Source organism: Apostichopus japonicus, chromosome 19, assembly GCF_037975245.1.
Source record: "Apostichopus japonicus isolate 1M-3 chromosome 19, ASM3797524v1, whole genome shotgun sequence".
In the NCBI taxonomy this organism is placed as follows: domain Eukaryota; kingdom Metazoa; phylum Echinodermata; class Holothuroidea; order Aspidochirotida; family Stichopodidae; genus Apostichopus; species Apostichopus japonicus.
Window position 1 is genome coordinate 27,214,489 of NC_092579.1, and position 15,715 is coordinate 27,230,203.

The following is a 15,715-nucleotide window of genomic DNA, read 5'->3' on the forward strand; positions in this document are numbered from 1 at the left end:
CAGCCCTTGCTGAGAGCCTTTTGTAAACACATTTGAGCATACAGAGAACTGCCTTCGCAAACTTTCTTGGAGGTCCCTGACCTTCCATAATTCTCGAAGCCATTGACCCGGTATAGCTTTTATAAAGTCTCTCAGTTGGAGGGTAAAGGAGGTTACAAGCTTACTGAAGTTTGAACCTGAACCATTCATTCCGAGCAATTAGCTATATAGTGACTGGTATGTGTGTAATTGTAGCGTTGTTGTAGGCTTGTAGCTATAGTAGTTATTCCGAAAAGAGCTGATGACAATTTGCGGAATGGACAAAAAATATCAATAGCTACACATAGAGTTAGTCGTCTGGACCCATAGCCAGACACGTGGCCATGGCCTGACCTCCATGGCACCCCCGTGTTTATATTTACCACTACACCCACTCACCATCATAGTACAAAACTTAACGAGTTTCACGAATATTGCGCCCACTTTAAAATTGTTGTTGCCAGTCTGCTTAATTTTTTAATGCCCCCGGCTCCAACTACTGAATTCCAGGTTACATTGGCCTGGAGCCGTCTTTATGGTTACTTATATTCATCAGACATTTTATACACTGCCAATATATGTTCATTATACAACTATAATATATTCGCATTTGCACGTAAATATAACTTTAAACGCTAAGTGATGACTGCCCGAGGTAAGGTTGTACACTGAGCTATATATTTTGCCGATGCGATATAATTTGGCAAGCAATATAAACTTTTACTCCACCTGGCAATGGTTTTCCGTTCACCGTCAAATATAGCAATGCTTGAGATACCGTACAACTAACTTACAGGACAATACAAGGCTTCCTGCGCTATTGTCTTGCAACTATCGTTTCTTTCCTCCAATAACCCGAACAGCTGCAATAACTTATACAAAACGAACACTGAAAGTGTGTACAACTAGTTAGCGCTGCATATATTGCAGGATAATGAAAAGTATAAAAATGTCGATATGCAACCTACGAAAAAAAGAAAAAAAAACTTTGCATTGGACACAACCGCTTTGTATTATGACGACATTTACGGTACCTCAAGGCTCACACATACACGTATGTATATCTTTTATGTAGGATAGATATTACAAAGCGCCCGTTTCCAACAATTTTGCGTTTTATAATAAGGCGCACTCGTCTTGCATCACTAGTGAGCGCGTATTCGGAATGAGATCCAAATCCAGAGATAGATGAATAGCACCGAAGATAGTTGATTTCTTACTGAAAGTTTAAGTATTATTGCAGTTTTGTGTCTGTGTTGTGAATAGATTTTATGCATAACAGAAGAGGCACATCGTATAAATTGTTTTATTTTCGGTACTTTCCTAACATAAACTTCTTCGCTTTTTACAAAGGAAATACATATGCTTCTATGCTTTCACACACAGAAAATTGAAGCCAGTGTATACGCCACTGAGTGTACAAATCAGTGGTATACGCTCGCCGGCCCGCCCATATTTGTCACTTAATTATTTCTTACTGCTTTGTTCGTAAATATTGTAATGATGATTACTTTGCTGTTTGTGGTGCCATGTGAAGGTGCCATGTGATAGGGACTTCACGTAATGCCTTGAAGAAGTTCAAAGGGTCTGAGCTCAAACTTTGATACGACCGAAAAATATATATTTGCTGTACCTACAAGGATAAACGTGCAATAGAGAAAATCCTCCCCTTAGGGACCCACATTTATTAGGATGTCATGTGAAAACGGCACAGTCCTAAATCGAGAGAACGAGAGTGTGGGGGCGGTGTTGCTCAATAACAAAACATGACGTAAGACCCCTGTGTTGAGAAAGGTGACGAGTTGCAAGGAAAAGAGAGCTGAATACCGCATAAATGTGTTCCCAACGGTAACTTAACCATTGCATATTATCAAAACAATGCTATTTGATCTGTCAATAGCTCATTTGTTTCTACGTTCTGATCTGTTAAGACTTTTGCAACATCAACATGTTCTCAATCGCAAGCAGCCTTTACAGATGCGCCTACTAACATGTTAAGAGATACAAAGTACAGAGCTTAGGCTAGACCTAGTGTTAAAGCATGGACTAAGCCTAGTGTGCTTTTAATTTCTTGAGCATTAATTGCTATATCATTCAGGTGTTCGTTAAAATTGAGGAGTAAGCTTACAGGTAGCGTATAGGCTACAGTAAAAATCTTCCAGTTTGCGACCAAGATTTAATTTAAGAGCTCAATTTGGCTACTAATCAAGGCCTAACTTAACACTGCAAATAACCTAGGCTAGCCAAGTTTGCAGTACAAAGGAATTGTTCTCATAAACCTAGTTATAAGGAATCTCTGTAAGCTACAATATGGTGTGTATTATAGGTAAACCAGACATATCTCTTAGGGCCTAAGATCTAACTTTGTTGCTGTACCAATATACTCTCTGCCCATTTCATACAACCCTGTAATAGACCCAGTAATTTATTCAGTATTGCATCGCTACTTGCTATACAAAATGGTCCAGTTCTGTTGCTATATAAGTGTAAATATGTGTAGCAGTTCTCTAAATGGCCAGGAACTACAGTATAATAATAATAATAATATAAAGCATTTATATAGCGCCTAACATCACAAAGGCCACTAAGCGCTTTACAATAAAAGGTGAAACAGAAAAATACAAAACTACAAAACTGCAAAATATCAAACAACGAATAAAAACACTAAAAAAACACATAAAAGATCAGGAGATACAAATAGACATGGTAAAAATGTGGATAAAGGTATAAGAAAGTTAAAGTATGGAAAAAGTTATGAAATGTCATTGTTAAAAAGATATGTTATTAAACGGCTCTTAAAAATAGTCACAGATGGAGCGGTTCTGATGTCAACCGGAAGCTTGTTCCAAATGTCTGGGGCTGCTGCTGCAAAGGCTCGGTGACCGTAGAACGACGTGTTGGTGTTCTTGGGGGGCTCCAGTAGGGCAAGAGATGCAGAACGAAGTAACCGGGGTGGTGTGTAAGGCAATAAAAGTTCAGAGATGTAAGTAGGTCCCTGATTGTTAAGGGCTTTGTATGTAAGAAGCGGACTTTGAAAACAACCCTGTCTCTAATGGGTAGCCAATGTAAATCTCGGAGAACTGGTGTAATGTGCTGATGGTCATTGCGCTTTATCTTAGTGACAAGTCTCGCTGCAGCATTCTGAACTAACTGGAGTCTCCCAAGGTCACGAGCCGGAAGACCATAAAATAAACTATGGCAATAATCCAAACGGGACGTTACAAAAGCGTGTACCAGGCGTTCTGTTGATGAATTATCGAGGAAGTGACGTATTTTGCCGATTTTGTATAATAAAAATGAAGCGTTTCGAGCAACTTCTCTGACATGACCTCTCATCTGTAGAGTGTTGTCAAGCGTGACTCCGAGGTCTTTCACAGCTGCAGACGGAGGAATTTCGGCTCCGCATATAGATATATTTGGAAAAGAGGGAGATCTCTTGAACCTAGACGTAAGATGAAGAACTTCGGTTTTGGATTCGTTCAACGTAAGCTTGTTTTTCACACTCCATGTTTTAATGTCAGCGATACATATCTCCAGTCTATGAATGGCATTGCCGCGATCCATCGGGTCCAACACGAGGTACAATTGTGTGTCATCGGCGTAGATCATATGTTCGATACCATGGGACTTTATTATATCGGCGATAGGTGCTGTATACATGGTAAAAATGGAGGGACCGGCTACTGATCCTTGTGGTACACCTTCATTAATTGAATATTCATCGGACTGAACACCATTGATGTTAATTGTCTGAACTCGGTCGCTGAGGTACGAAGAGAACCAATCAAGAGCTGTCCCACCAATGCCGTAGCGATCATGTAAGCGATGAAGTAAAATGTCATGGTCGATCGTATCAAAAGCCGCTGAAAAATCCAATAGTATTAAAGCCGTGTCCTGGTGGTGGTCGACTGCTTGGAGGAGGTCATTGTAGACGCGGAGTAAAGCCGTTTCAGTACTATGGAATTTACGGTAAGCAGACTGCTTCTCGGCCATCAGGTTATTACGTTGAAGGTATTCATTAATTTGAGAGAAACCGACTCGTTCGATGGTCTTGAATAAAAACTTCAAGTTCGATATTGGTGTGTAATTATTGAGATCATTCTTACAGAGGTTGGCCTTCTTAAGCAATGGTGTAACTCTGGAGGTTTTCAAAGAGGACGTTATCTTTCCAGATGTCAAAGATTGGTTTACAATCCGCGTGATGCAAGGGAGTACAGCCTCGATGCATTCCTTCAGAAGATCTGTTGGTAGCGGATCCAAGGATGATGATTTCATGGACGATTTCATAATGACGTCGCGAATTTGACCAACTGTCGCAGCTGTGAAATTAGTGAAAGAGCACTGACACAGATCCTCAATGTAAATAGGTGAGTCATCATCGTGCATCCGACCGTGAAGATCCTTAATCTTATCGTCAAAAAAGCTTGCAAACTTGTTTGCTAGTGTTTTAGCACACGTAAAGTCTGGTAAAATACGGCTTCTGGTGTTATCAGGATTAGAAATTTTGTCAACAAGGCGGAATAATTGACGGTCATCGCATTCGGCAATACATCTTTGGTGGTGAGCCCGCTTAGCATCGGTAAGCATTTGACGATAAGTCTTACACTGTTCATGAAAAATTTGTCTGTGCACTTCTAGGCCTGATGCAAGCCACTTCCGTTCACAACGGCGCTTGACACGTTTCGCTTGACGCAGATCATTTGTTCTCAGGGTGGTAGACTTGGTAGTCCAGGGAGCATGGTGATCGAGCAAGCTGGTAAGAACATTATCGTATTGGAGTGCCAATGTGTCGAGATCTCTATCAAGATGGTTGGCGAGGGCAGATTTTCCAATGTCATTAATGAAATCAGGGATGGCAAGATCACGCAGATTCCGAGTAGTTTTTGTCACTCTAATAGCGGCTGGTTGAGATATTCCAATCTGACAACTGATGGCGCTGTGGTCCGAATCCGTATCATACAAGATGTTGACGTCAGATATGACATCATCGATTTTGCGGGTGATGAGCAAGTCAAGTGTGTGCCCATTTTTATGTGTACGACCTTTGACATGTTGTTGGAGGCCAATGAGAGTAACAATTCAGTGCCTTTGAAAAAATACTGCACAAAATATGAGCATGATTATTCCCTGATGTGTTTATATTCACCTAAATTTTTTACTCTCCTTTCATCTCTACAGGATATTTATTTTGAAGGGCTAAAAGCAGCCAGTTATATCAGTCCGAAATATTTTACCTTGAGTGGATTTATTTCTTCATCTTTTCACATTGTTTCTTGTATTCATTTGCTCGCTTGAACATCTTTAAAAAATGGATGGAGAAAAGGAAACATTTAATTCGCCAACAAAGGACACAAGTGTGGATTTGCCAGATAGCAAAGCGAAACAGGGTGACAGCCCCATGGACATTGACCCACCGCAAGAGAAAAAGCCAGAGACAGTTGATAGGACTGAGAATGGTAAAGATTCTGGCCTCGAAAGTGGGAGTGGGGATGGCACATCGACAGAAGAGAAAGCTGAGAGTGCATCAGTAGAACAAAGCGAAGAAAAGAAACAAAAGCTTGACACCTCAGGAAACAGTAGCGAGACAAAAACTGAAACAGCGGAGGATGCAACTCCCAAGGAGAAGGTCACGTTCAAAGTCATGTTCAACAAGCAAAAGTACGATGTGACCTTTGACCTTGATGGTACAGTCTCCGGATTAAAAGGTCATATTCAAACTGTCACAGGTAAATATGTGTGCATTTTTATTTTGGAAGATACTGTACATATGGTCTAGATGCTGTTAAGCTAGTTTTGTGGCTATTTTTTTTTCACAAACAATATTTCTTTGTTTCTTTGTATTCTGGCAGGTAAATTTCTGTTAAGGTGGCAACAGCAGTTTCAGTGTTGGTCCTTTCAATTTTGAATCATGTTGTGAAAAATATCACAAGATCAGCAATATTACAGTTTTATTATACTGCATGTTCAGTTTTTGACTGAAGATGAGGTGACTTCAAACTGGCAAATGTTTATCAGTTGTGAAGTCTTAAGCTTGCAAACTGCCCCATCTATCCACACAATGACAATCAAGTTGAATGTGGTTTGCTTCTCATCTTGTTCACGTTTGGTCGAATTCCTTACCTTACCTTGAGGCTTTACAAAACTGAATTCATCAGAAGGTATAAAGTTTAACAGTCTTTTCGTGTGATTTAAAATGCAGGTGATACTGTATGTGTACAGTAATGACATGTATACATAATACTTCTTCACTACCTGAAAAAATGTGAAATATTGGTAATTATTAAGAGTCAAATTACATATCTCACATATTGTAAAGGCCAGTTTTATTTACTAGTCTCTTTCAAATTACAGCGATTATAAGAAAGAGAGTGTTTTAGAGAGGAACATAAATTAGTATTGTGTACAGTAGGTAGTCTTAGTCTTGTGTTTACAAGTAATGACCTCAACCATTCATATGTACTGTGTACACTGAAGCAACACAAGAAAGACAAAGTATATATTATAGTAAGCCAAATGATGTCCATGAAAAATTTTAATACTTAAAACTCCATCACAGGAAGTTAGACAGTAGTCTATGGAGGGAAACCTTGCCCTTCTGCTTGGAAAACCCTTTGGAAATTTGGCATTGTAAATTGCACCTGTCACACAAATGCTCAAGCAAAGAAATGTTAGTTTGCTCCGTCAGTTGCACAATAGTTGAAATAGGGTCATACCTGAAGCTTAGGAGAGACCTCACACAGACATGGTACAGAACAATGCTGAAGAAAAGGTAATTAAGTGAAAAACCAACAAGCCTGGTAGAAAGTACACTAAATTACCAATAGATGCCAAGGATGCAAAATTGCTCTTATTGAATGGAATATGATGAGCTGGATTTGAAATGAAGCTTTTACATAAATGTATGGAAGTACTGCACAGGTACTCTTTAAAAAAAGTATAATTATAAAACAAAATTGTTTAAAATTTTGTTTGTTTCTTGCATGTCAGGTTTAAGTATTCTACTCCTGGAGTGGCTATTTATTTTAGTAACTTGTAGCTTCTTTGTTTCAAATTTTTGGAGAATCATTTGCCCCCCAAAATTGTTTTCTTTGATTGATATGTAAGCTAACAACTATGTTGCCTATTGCTTTTGTATGCCAGGTGTTCCGTCTGCCATGCAAAAACTTATGTTCAAAGGGTTGTTGAAAGACGACAAAACGTTGAGAGAGCTGAAAGTTACGAAAGGTGCCAAGTTTATGCTGGTCGGGTCAAAGTTGGATGACGTACTCGAGGTCAACAAGCCGGTGGACAAAAAAGCACTCGCAGAAGAAGAAAAGAAAGGTTGGATCAAACTGACAATTACCCCCCTCCCAATCCACCCACCTCCCAATCCATCCCTCCCTTTCTCTCTTTACTGTTCTTTGTAGTGTAGTCCTGTTAACAGTAGCATAAAAATCATGAGCAAAATATTCTGTCATTGATTCAAATTTAAAAATTGGCAAGTTTGGCAGTAAATGTTGGCTGCAGTTTAACCATCACCTCGCACCATATATGAGGACTCCATCTCCCTCGCATACCCTAACTTAACAGAATACATGATTTTACGTTGTGAAACATATGGAGACGGGAAGGGGGGAGGGGGAATTTATAGGCTTTGACTTTTAAAATCTGTGACAAACCTATCGCGTATCACTCGTAGGAACCTAGAAGTAATATTTGACAATCTAAATATTGTTGAACATGTTATTATCATCTGTAAATTAGCTTCTTTTAGCTCTTCACAAAATTGGTAAAATCCATAACAAATTAGACCAACAAGCAACTGAAATGCTGGTGGATTCATTTTGGTCCTTCGGCTTGCACATTTGTAATAGCTTACAAATGGCCTCCCCAAAATCGTCACCTTATGAAATTATGACGCATTCAGAACTCTGCAGCCAAGATTAGTTTCACGGGCCAGATCTAAACTGTTGTTATTCTAATCCTTCTCAACTTGAACCTCCTTCCTGTTGAATCACACAACAATTTCAAAATTTCTTCACCTTTGTTACGAAGTCAGATACAGGTTTTAGTTATCTTTAGGTTTTGTTGTCGGAGTGGGAAATGAATCGGCAGACGAGAAAGTAGACGAAAGGGCAGTTAAATGTAAAATGAAATATAATAGAACTGTCCTTGTAATTGCATGAAATTATACAAAAAAAACACAACGTACCAGTAACTTACAAACTTAGAACTTAAGTAACGTGCGCAGAGGTTCCTCGTTTTGGTAGTGTCCGGTGGTGTAGGGGTTGGTCCGGCCGTTGGGTACGAGACTGGTTAGTACATTTTCCACAGTATGCTGGAGTATTCCACAGTATGCTGGTGTATTCCACAGTATTTATAAAAGTTCAGGTAAGCAGGTAATTAATTCTGATTGATTACGATAGAGACTTCGGTGCTGGGCAGAGTTACAGGAAACGGAAACGGGTTTTATAAGATAAAATATGCTGCGTCACAAGAAAGAGCACTAGAGGCATGTGGAACTGTTTGTTATATACAGTAGGGAGTTCAGCCGACCGTAACCGCACCTTGTTATTCAGCATGGCATGGCTTGACAAATAAAGGAATCCGGTCACATGCTTGGAATGGTAAACATGGTATACAGACACAAACATATTGACTTTGCATAACACCTTACTTTCAAATACATCCATTGCCTTGCCCCAACATACTTATAATGTCTTGTTCACAGGTATATATACCCCAGTTCATCACCTGTGCTTTAGTACTAACATTTGAGTTGCTATTCCTACTGTAACCATGAAGTCTAATATGATCATCAAACTTCTGCCTCTTTGTGGAATATTCTACCTCATCCAAAGAAGTTGAATCTGTGTCTAAATTTAAAGCTTTACTTAAGACTCATCTATTCTCAGTGTTATAAGTTTTTGGTCTTTAGAGCAGCAAGACTTTAAATGTGTGTTGCGCTATGTAAGACTTAGAGTATTATTATGATGATTATTACTCATGCTTAGCTTGTACTTAATCAAATTATAAACACTCCTCTAGAAACTGAGCAGAAAGTTCCCTTGAAATGAAGATGAATAGTAAAAGATAACGCTTCACTTCAGTTTTGAGCAGTTTTTAAAGTACAGATGGCTTTTACATTAATTAGTAAAAATATACATGAAATTGCCAGAGAATATTACCCTAAAAGCTTTGTAGGTAGATCTTGTGTCCCTTTCATGTTCCGCTTCTTTATGATCATAATTTTTGTATTTGCTTTTATTTTCTCAGGTGCTACAAAGGAACCTTTCTGTAAGATGAAGCTGCACAAAAAGATATTAGACAAAGGAGTACCAGATGACGCCATGCCTGGTATTAAAGGCGTTCATGTGAGTAGTTGGAAATGGAAGTACAATAATGGCTGCTAGCCTGGTATTAAAGTCTTACATGTGAGTAGTTGGACATGCAGTACAGTAATGGCTGCATGCTTGGTAGTAAAGACTTACAAGTGAGTAGTTAGAAATGCAGTACAGTAATGGCTGCATGCCCGGTATTAAAGACGTACAGGTGAAAAGTTGGACATGCAGTACAGTAATGGCTGTATGCCTGGTATTAAAGTCTTACATGTGAGTAGTTGGACATGCAGTACAGTAATGGCTGCTAGCCTGGTATTAAAGTCTTACATAGTTGGACATGCAGTACAGTAATGGCTGTATGCCTGGTAGTAAAGACATACAAGTGAGTAGTTAGAAATGCAGTACTTACATGTGAGTAGTTAGACATGCAGTACAGTAATGGCTGCATGCCTGGTATTAAAGAAGAACAAGTGATTAGTTGGACTTGCATTACAGTAATAGCTGCATGCCTGGTAGTAAAGACATACAAGTGAGTAGTTAGAAATGCAGTACAGTAATGGCTGCTAGCCTGGTATTAAAGTCTTACATGTGAGTAGTTGGACATGCAGTACAGTAATGGCTGCTATAATATCTCTGTCGCAGATGTTGAAATATCTTTCCTGCAGCTGTCTTGTGCTGGCAGCATAATCCCTTACAATGTAAATATATACGCATGAGTACAGAGAAATGGAAATAAATCACATTTGTCCAGGTTTCATCTTCAAAGTTTGTACAAATGTACCACTGATTGATAGCTTCAATGAGAAGAAATTATTGCACAGTCAACTGTCATGTCATGTACAAGACTGTGACAATACTTTGCTAGGAAATCTAGGGAGATGATATTTAAGTTGACCCTCTCCCTGCCCCCCCCCATTCCCACGCACCCTTGTTAAGATCAAGGGGTAATTACCTTCAGAATGAAAATTCAAAGAGGAGGGGTGGCATTTTGAGGGTCACTCAGAGTTTTGATGGTTTCATGGATGAAGGTCAAATATCTCAGTTTAGAACACCTCATGCAGAAGGAAGAAGTTTGTTCATGGCTAAGAACATGAAGGTCACTGGAAGTCTCATTATTTATTACTGTGTGAAAAAATGTGTTTTCAATGTGAATTGCAGGCTATGAAATTATTGAATGATCTGATATGGATTGAGTTTGCATTTGCAGTAGTAAATAATCACAGCTTACAATCAAAATTAAAATTAATAAGGGTCTTTCTATAAATTTTGGGACCTTCCGGGTACAGTACATAAAATCAAGGGAAATTGAGGGGCACTCTTTTAAACCCGCGATGGCACATTAAATCGGGGACCTCTGGACGCCTTAGTTGACGGACACATGGAATTGTGCAGCGCTTTCGTAATACAACTGGGGCTCAACAATCATAAATGGTGTTTCTAATCTGAGAGTTTGCTTCGCTCACTTAATTCTATGATGTTATGTAAATTTCTGTTTAAAGTGAAAAAGAAGCAGTTGTTATTGTAGTGCCCTGTTTGTCATGACAGATTATTGTGCACTTTTAAGTACAACACTCATGTAAATTAGCAACACAAAAAAATTCTCGTCTTTGTTCTGGTTTTGATGAGGTTTTTCAACTTAAGGCATTAATATTACTTAAAAAGGATTCTTTTTTGTGTTATATATCAACTAATTTGTGGTCTCTTAATCTTAAAGTATGATGAGCTCATAAAATGTATGGAAAGATGCTTATTTGAATTTCATGGTTTGTATGAAATTTTCTCGACTGCTGCAAAAGGTCATATCATAATTAATTATTTTATTCCTGATACAGGAAAGGCTGCCATCAGTACCTGTGTCTGGGATGGTGAACAAGGCAAACAGTAAAGTTAGGCTAACATTCAAGCTGGAACTTGATCAGATCTGGATTGGCACTAAAGGTAAGAATCGTACAAAAATTGTCCATTTGTTTGTGTCTGTGTGCGTGTCAGTGTGTGAGGTTTAAATCAAAATTGCACTTCTTAATATCAGTGTGACATATAATTCACTATTTCAGTTTGACAATTCGTACATATTTGCTTCCAATAGGGAACACAAGGAAATGTATATTAAATAAGTTTATTGTTTATTTTGTATTTACTTTGTATTTTGTTCATATTTAGTTTGTATTTGTATAAATTTGAAGCATGTTTCACTGAGCATAGCATTCATACTGTCATTTTAACTGATTAGTTGAATGTTTAAAACTGCAAAAGTCCCAAGTTTTCTGACTGATTTAGTTAGGGGCTGAACCGTTATGGAAGGGCCAGAGGTGAATGAAGGATTTTATAAAGATGGGGGTGTGACCCTGGGGGCATTGAAGGTGACTCTCATGTCAAGGGATGAAATAACTGGGTTCGCATAGCAATTTGCTACCCAAGAATTGCCAGTTGCTAATCAATATTACTTTTGATTAGCAAAAGATGCAGTACCTGCTAATGCTAATTGCTATTTCCAAGAATTGTCGAGCAATTATTGCTAATCAATTCTCTAAAACTATTTCGTCCCTTGCATGTAGGGAGGTCTGGGGACTGTCAGAAAGGTAGACACCAACTGGTGCATACTGAGGCACACATTAGCTATAAATTAGGTCTTAAAGCTTTAAACAAAGGATTGTCCTTATATTATAGCCTAATAAAAACACTTTTTTATGTGAGGTTGAAAAGGGGGTGCACACCCATAATAGTGGTCTTATTCTTCCCCCAACTGACAATGGAAGGCCACACCCCCAGCCACCCACCCACCCATCTTTGCACATCCCTAACGACAAATGACTTGAGTGTAGCTTCGTACCATCCTTGATACAGAGTTATGAAATCTGTAGTAACTTATAATTCCAGAGAGGACGGAAAAACTACCCATGAACTCAGTCAAGGCAGTTGTGAGTGAGCCCATAGAAGGACATGAAGAGTACCACATAATGGTGAGTTTGACAATACTATCTGTGTGGTGAGTAGGATTGGAGAGAACCATACAGAGGAGGTGGGACAAAGTATGGAGTTGGATGGTGTTGGTAGGATGAAATCTTGCAGAAGGGCAATATTAGTCAAGTATTGGTAGGAGTGGTGGCATAGAAGTGTTTTAGTATAGAGGGTGTTCTAATAAAGTGTTGGTAGGAGGGCTGGTGGGGTTGATGTGCTTGTACCTAAGTTATGGAGTAGTTATAATCAATTGATGATGGTAGGATGGGGTGTAGGTGGAGTTCTTGTGCCTTAGTTATGTTAGTTTTAATCAAGTGTTGGTCAATAGGGGTGGTGCGGTTGATATGTTTGTACTTCAGTTATTTAATGACTCGATTAAAACTACTCCATAACTTAGGCAAAAGCACTCTAACCCCACCCCTCCTACCATGATCACTTGATTAAAAGTCATCCATAACTTAGTCACAAGCACTCCAACCCCACTCCTCCTAACAACATCACTTGATTAAAAGTTATCCATAACTTAGTCACAAGCACTCCAACCCCACTCCTCCTACCAACATCACTTGATTGAAACTAAACCATAACTTAGGCACAAGCACTCCAACCCCACCCCTCCTACCAACATCACTTGATTGAAACTAATCCATAACTTAGGCACAAGCACTCCAACCCCACTCCTCCTAACAACATCACTTGATTAAAAGTTATCCATAACTTAGTCACAAGCACTCCAACCCCACTCCTCCTACCAACATCACTTGATTGAAACTAATCCATAATTTAGGCACAAGCACTCCAACCCCACTCCTCCTAACAACATCACTTGATTAAAAGTTATCCATAACTTAGTCACAAGCACTCCAACCCCACTCCTCCTAACAACATCACTTGATTAAAAGTTATCCATAACTTAGTCACAAGCACTCCAACCCCACTCCTCCTACCAATATCACTTGATTGAAATTAATCCATAACTTAAATTCAAGTATATCAACCCCACCACCCCTCCTACCAACACTTGATTAAAACTAATCCATGACTTAGGCAAAAGCACTCCATTCTCAACCCCTCCTACCATCATCACGTAATTAAAACTACTCCATAATTTTAGTTGGAATGATCAAGTTAAAAATTGTTGGTTTGGAATGTTATGTTAGGGCAGTTGGTCGAAGAGAGTTGGTCTGAAGTTTGTTTGACAGATAGTTGGTAGGTGGTTGTTTTAGTGAGATGGCGTTGCTCATAGATAGTAGATAGGTTGGGGGTTCTTGGTAGAAACACAATGAAGATGCAGATGTACTGGGAGACCATTGTTGTCAGGCTTTTTGGTAGAAGAGTATGCTCTCAGTATTTTGGGTAAATTAAAACAAAGGAGACAGGGTTTGGACATAGTAATTTGCAGTTATACCAATAAAGGCGTGTGCTGCAGAAGGACTTTTTGGCTTGCAGTTATCCCGATGGGTCACCAAGACCTCTGACAAATGATAGAAATTTTCCCCATGCATCATCCATCATTCTTGATTGAAGTGATAGTTATTTTTTTACATCATGTGGGAATTTTCTGTTTCACAGGCCATTCAACTCGGGCCCACAGAGGCTTCACGGTACTGGATTTACTGGGTCCCTGCGCAATACGTGAATGCAATCAAAGATACCATTCTAGGCAAGTGGCTCTACTTTTGACCCTCGGTTTGGAGGTTAGAAAACGTCGTTTGGCTCTCTGGCAGATGTGATTTCGATGACGAACAACTATCCATTTTGAACCCCTTTGACAATTTTTCTACCTATGGACACAACGGTTAAGTTTTGTCGGGGTGTCAATAAGAACAAGCCTTGTTTACTGTGGCACTTCCAAGTCCACGAAATGGAATTTTGTAGTTTGGAATTCTGTGTTAAAGCTGGCCTTTATAAATTTAAAGATTTTGAAGTGGCTTTCCCACCCCCACCCCCCCCCCCCCATAAAATTTCAGCCACTGTAAAATTAATGGTAGAAACAAAAGGATTGGTCTTGGAGGGAGGTTTTTGGTGTCAGTGTCAAGATTGCTACATGTGGACTTCCCAACTTTTCCCAACAAGAGATTTCCAACTTAATTTATTGGTATCTATAAAAATCTTGTCTTTTTACCGTGAGATGTGAAAATGTGACCCTTCCGAAAACATTCTGCCAAGGGATGAATTCAGAAGGATGGATTGAGGAGGAGCAAAAATTGTGGTGCGTCTGCCTTGTTTAGTATGGCGAACCAATTGCGAAGGAAAGAAGACAGAAAGAGAGAGAGAGGAGAGAGACGGTTGAAAGGCCTCGTCTAAAAATGCTGTTTCTGAAAACTGAAGTTCAGAAGTGTACTTTTGAAAGTCACAATAAGTTACAGGTGGTAAGTTTGAGCAGCAGTGGACTGATCTATTATTGGACAGCCTTGCTTCTTGGTCCAGTGTTTACATGAACTTTTGAAAGAAAATGCAATGCATATTGAATAGAGCTTGTGTCTTTGCAGGAATGGCTGAAATAAAATGCAATCGCCAAAGAATTTCTTGGGAATTTTTTTGACCTTTTTTTTTTGCCGCTTAATGGCAAAGTCACCGTCACGACAATTTTGTCACTTTGTCTGTCCGTCTGTCTGTCCGTGAAAATAGTATTAAATCAGTGGACGAAAGCCTACTGTTCCCAGTCTCGTTGCTAAATATTTTACCAGACTTAGGTGAAGTTGTAACAAATTATAGAGGGGTGAGAATTTCATCCTCAAAAAGTAGGTCAAAGGTTATTTGAGGTCATGAGGGTTCAAACAGTGATTTCACACATGAGCCTAGTACTCCTAGGGTTTATGTACGATTTTTGATCAAACTTGGTTCTAATGATGACATGTTTATAAACACTGTTCTCTAAAATCTCAGGTAGGGATCGTCATGCTTTTTTTCAATAAAATATGTAGCCCTCCTGCAAACTGAATTGTGCTGATTTTCTAAACATCTCTATGATGTTCAAACATTGCACTGTTTTCATGATATGCAAAGGTAACTAAATGTACACATACAGAACACATCACTGTATGTGACTGGATTATAAGCAAGATTTACACCTTTTTGCCAAGTAACTTTCAGGTAAGAAAACAATACATGGAAAGTTATACACTGAACTAAAGAGGTGAATAATGCATGTTCATATTCTATTTGGTATGCAGCCCTATTTAAAATCCATATGGGGGAGGGTTGGAATAAAACTCCCTTTCCTTTATAACCCAAGTACTGGATGCTATCCCAGTAAAGTAATATGCGTTAACATATGACCAAAGAGACTAAAAACTCTTGTCGACGTTGTGATGTCCTTTAAGAGACACCGTAGATAGGTTGCTCGGTTTGGTTTGCAGCAAGTACACAGCAGCAAATGGAGACCAAAATCCGAAATAATTAGACCTAATGTTATA

The 15,715-nt window shown here is 39.0% G+C and overlaps 1 protein-coding gene across 1 annotated transcript; it reads left to right on the forward strand.

Moving 5' to 3' along the window:
• The first annotated feature begins 1,713 nt into the window (after positions 1-1,713).
• Positions 1,714-14,252, forward strand: LOC139959436 (ubiquitin domain-containing protein UBFD1-like). The gene is made up of 7 exons (XM_071957065.1): positions 1,714-1,866; positions 5,197-5,744; positions 7,159-7,338; positions 9,274-9,371; positions 11,171-11,276; positions 12,216-12,298; positions 13,869-14,252. The coding sequence occupies exons 2-7, from the start codon at positions 5,327-5,329 to the stop codon at positions 13,977-13,979; spliced, it is 996 nt and encodes a 331-aa protein (XP_071813166.1). The 5' UTR covers positions 1,714-1,866; positions 5,197-5,326; the 3' UTR covers positions 13,980-14,252.
• The last annotated feature ends 1,463 nt before the right edge of the window (positions 14,253-15,715 follow it).